This window comes from Lotus japonicus, chromosome 2 (genome assembly GCF_012489685.1).
Source record: "Lotus japonicus ecotype B-129 chromosome 2, LjGifu_v1.2".
NCBI classification, from domain to species: domain Eukaryota; kingdom Viridiplantae; phylum Streptophyta; class Magnoliopsida; order Fabales; family Fabaceae; genus Lotus; species Lotus japonicus.
The window spans coordinates 78,083,633-78,087,508 of NC_080042.1; the positions used below are offsets into that span (position 1 = coordinate 78,083,633).

General features: G+C 34.0%; 1 protein-coding gene across 1 annotated transcript; it reads right to left on the minus strand.

Moving 5' to 3' along the window:
- Nucleotides 1-1,057: 1,057 nt before the first annotated feature.
- LOC130737072 (uncharacterized) lies at nucleotides 1,058-2,104 on the minus strand. Its single transcript, XM_057588840.1, has one exon. It carries the CDS (start codon nucleotides 2,102-2,104, stop codon nucleotides 1,058-1,060), a length of 1,047 nt encoding a protein of 348 aa, XP_057444823.1.
- Nucleotides 2,105-3,876: the final 1,772 nt, after the last annotated feature.

Here is a 3,876-nt window from a genome sequence, read left to right on the forward strand (position 1 = left end):
CACTTTGGCATGCAAATAATGTGGATCATATGTCACATAAGATACATTTCATGTGCTATATGACTAAGTTGAAGTATGATATAATTCAACAACCTAAATATTCGTCACCATACATCAAAATTTGGTAAAATTTGAACCATAAATCTGGTAACTACTTAAGTAATTCTTATTGATTTACCCAGAAAACCATCTTAGGGGAATGAGCTTAAGTTAATTATTGAACTTGATATTGAGCATTTGATTCTAGCTGATATGTCAGAAATTGGAGCATTGGTGCATTTGAAAAAGATTGTAGGGGACGGTTATCGGATTATTGGAAAAGCTATATAAGGAGATGCCATCTTTTCAGTGTTATTCTCTTGTGGTCTCATCTTCCCCACAATTGTGACCAAATTCAAACTAGCGCAGAAAGCTCTATGCATCGATATCTCAAAAAGGCATTTCAATGGTCCAAAAGGAGATTACTTGGTTATAAAGACGGTGCTTCATTGTGCATTTCATCACCATATCACCATGGAAGCAAACAAATTGAGCAAGGGACAGAGTTATAGGTCAGCTGTTTCCTAGAGTTTCTCAGAACACTTCACTAGAGTCTTAGTATGAATTGTGGAATGAATGTATGTATGAATTACCAGACCACTCTACTGAAGTGTTTGGGGGAACTCTTGGTGCCATCTGACCCAGTTTGCGGATTAAATTGCTGAGGTTTAATTGTTAAGTAGCTTGGGTCTTAATTAAATCAAGTATTCATTCTTGTAATTCTTGGCTTGGCCTACACTAGCTTTCATACTCATTGTGTTAAATCTCCATATATTTTGAATTTGGACAAAGGAGACAATCTAAAGTATTTTTAGTTTGAGATTTACGGGTTTGCCTAATATAGACAGGTAAAAAAAGGACTAAAACTGCAACATTGAAATTTTACAGTTAAACAAGTTAATGTTTTCTGTGCAAATCATTCAGATGATAACATAAAAAATACACCATCTTTGGTAAGAAAACAGTTGAATTACAGTACAAAAAGAGCCCTCTGAAGACTAAAAAGTAAAAACATTCTTTACTTTCTTCTTCTTTTTCTTTGTCGTTCACAATCACTTTCTGTGGTTGATTCAGAATCTGAAACTTCACCAGGCTCTAGATGATGAATTTTCACAAGCTTATGACCAGCTTCCTTAACACCTAGACTGGACATGACGGTTGAATAATTTGTCCTTTGAAGATTTACCCGATTTGACTCTGTTTCATCTTTAATTTGCATACTTTCTTCACCCGATTCATCATCTAATTCATTTTCACCTACCTCTGAATGTACATCAGCATCCGAGCCTTCCTCATCATCCGTAAACTCTTCATATTTCTCCAGATAATTGGGATCATATTTGAATGTATCACGGGAAAACTCTGGATCCATGGGCTTATCTAAGGAGACTTGATGAAAATATGAGATCTCTTCCGGATTCTTCACAAGGTCTAGTTCCGGCCGAATAGCTGGATAGCCTTGAAACTTGGTTTTTCTTATCGAGAACAAGAGCTCAATCCAAAACTTAACACTTTTATCTACTTCTCCTTCATGAAGAATTTCTTTAAGACGCTTGAAGACGCCGCGAAGGGCTTTAGGAGAGCGCTTCCGCAGTGCTGAACCACATACCATGACGAAATAAACCGCTACTTGAACACTGTCGTCGGTCGGCTTCTTGAGCAAAACATCAAGCATCTCTAGTGCAATGATCTCATCAACTACTTTCTGATTCAGCAGGTGTGCTACAAACTTAACATTAGTTATCAGTACGGGCTTGACATTCCATTTATACGCTATCTTGAACTTCCAAACAATCCTCTTGAGTAAAAGTTCCGTCACCTCAGGAAACTTGGTGTTCACGGCAGCTACCAGAGCAGCAAACACATCAGTGGACGCCGGAGACGCCATCTGGTATGCCATACACGCCCTACAAAAGAGGCCATCTCCCCAGTACAAATTCTCAGAGAGAAGCTCCTGAGCTGTGTTCTTGATGTTGGTAGCAGTAACCTTGTTGACCAAGTCATTGATTTTCTTACTCAAAGCATCCCATGTTAACCTCTGATACTCAACACTGTTCTTGTCCATGGAAATTATGAAAAGTGATGTTGTGCACTTCACACTTCAATACAAGAGCAATGAGGATTTAATTCAAGAATTACAATACTTAGAGAAGGGTAACTTTAGGGTTTGATTCAGAATTACGATATTTATAGGTTAAAATCTTATCCTAACTATAGGTTTTTTAATCCCTTCCAAACTCTAAATGATTAAAATATTATCTTATCCTAATTTATCATAACAATTTAAAAATCAAATTCTAACATATCATATCCTAATAAATTATTTCAACCATACCAAGTTACCAACGAACATTTCCTTGTGGAATAACGCTTCTTTAATTTCAAAAAAAAGAACGCTTCTTTGTCATAGAAGAATAAGGAAAGGTTGTTCAAAAAAAAAAGGAAGAATAAGGAAAGGAAAGACATAGGGTAATTTTAGGGTTTGTGTTACATTTTAAAAAGTAACACGGGTTTAACAATTTTTTAGGAGGTATTAGTTTTAGTGTCACCCGCACTTGTTCGAATGTCATCCCTATTTTTCTATAATTCTCGTAATGGCCCCTGTTATAAAAAAAAAAACTAACCTTATTCACACACACAACTCTCATCACACCACACACTCTCTCATATGCACTTCCCCTCTTCTTCCTCTGCTCCGCCGCTAGCAACGCACGGTGCTCTGTCACCAACCACCCCCACGCCTCCGCCCCTCTTCTTCCTTTGCCCCGCTGCCAGCAACGCACGGTGCTCCGTCGCCAGCCACACATTTAACTTTTTCTTTTATTCATCGGAAAATTATAAAGTAAACAAAACAAAACAAAAACTAAGCAACAAACACGAAATTTCTCAACGTGAGAATTTCGAGCTTTGTGGGAGGTTCCCCTGAGGAAGCAATATTATATTAGCACCCAATCTTGCTAACCAGTCCGTTTAAGCATTACAAGAACAAGAAATTATAAACATTCACCGTCCAAACGCGGCTCAAAAGGTTCTTTAATTTGCTAATAAGTAACATAAATATATCAATGTAACATTTAACTGAACTTAAATCACAATTTTTTTTTCTAAAATTAACAAAAGAAATTATTTTTAAATTTTCGTATGGATTTTTTTGGACATTTATTGCTAGGCAAATATCTTATGATTCTCATAATATCGATCTTAGAATTTTATTACGGTGATAAGAAAAAAAATGAAAATAAACTCTATAAACTATATATAAGCTATATGAAATAATGTTTCAAATGATAGCTCAAGTGGTAAAAACTTATGAATATATGGGTTGAGAGGTAAAGATCAAGGTTATATTTCTGATGTAAAAAAAAGCACGCTATACTAAAATAACTTAACTTTACCGGAGACTTCTAAAGTTCTTATAAGTTAACTAGTCAAATGAATTAAGTTAATAGCACACTCTTCATTTTTTGGTTAAAGTTATTATTATTTTTTTTCAAAGTAAAATTTAAAATTATTAAGATCTCATTTAAGATAAACAATAAAGATTAAAAGAATTCAAAATTAATCAAATTATGTAATAAGTAATTTTATTTTTGGCAACGATGCATGTGTGAATTATGATAAGTAATAATTTTGTATCATAAAAAGTGTAAAAGATAAACCACAAAAAATTATAATATTTTTAATGATTATATTTATGAATTCAATAGATATTGTCTTATAACTTTTTTTGAACAGATATTGTCTTATAATTTGCTTTAAATATATATAGGGTTAGTCCAACTAATTAATTAATTTTTTTTGTTATGAATTAATGGATTTTTCAAAAACCAATGTAGT

What these genes read in the sequence shown, in the direction of transcription:
- LOC130737072 (XM_057588840.1), bottom strand. Translation starts at nt 2,104, where the DNA reads ATGGACAAGAACAGTGTTGAGTATCAGAGGTTAACATGGGATGCTTTG.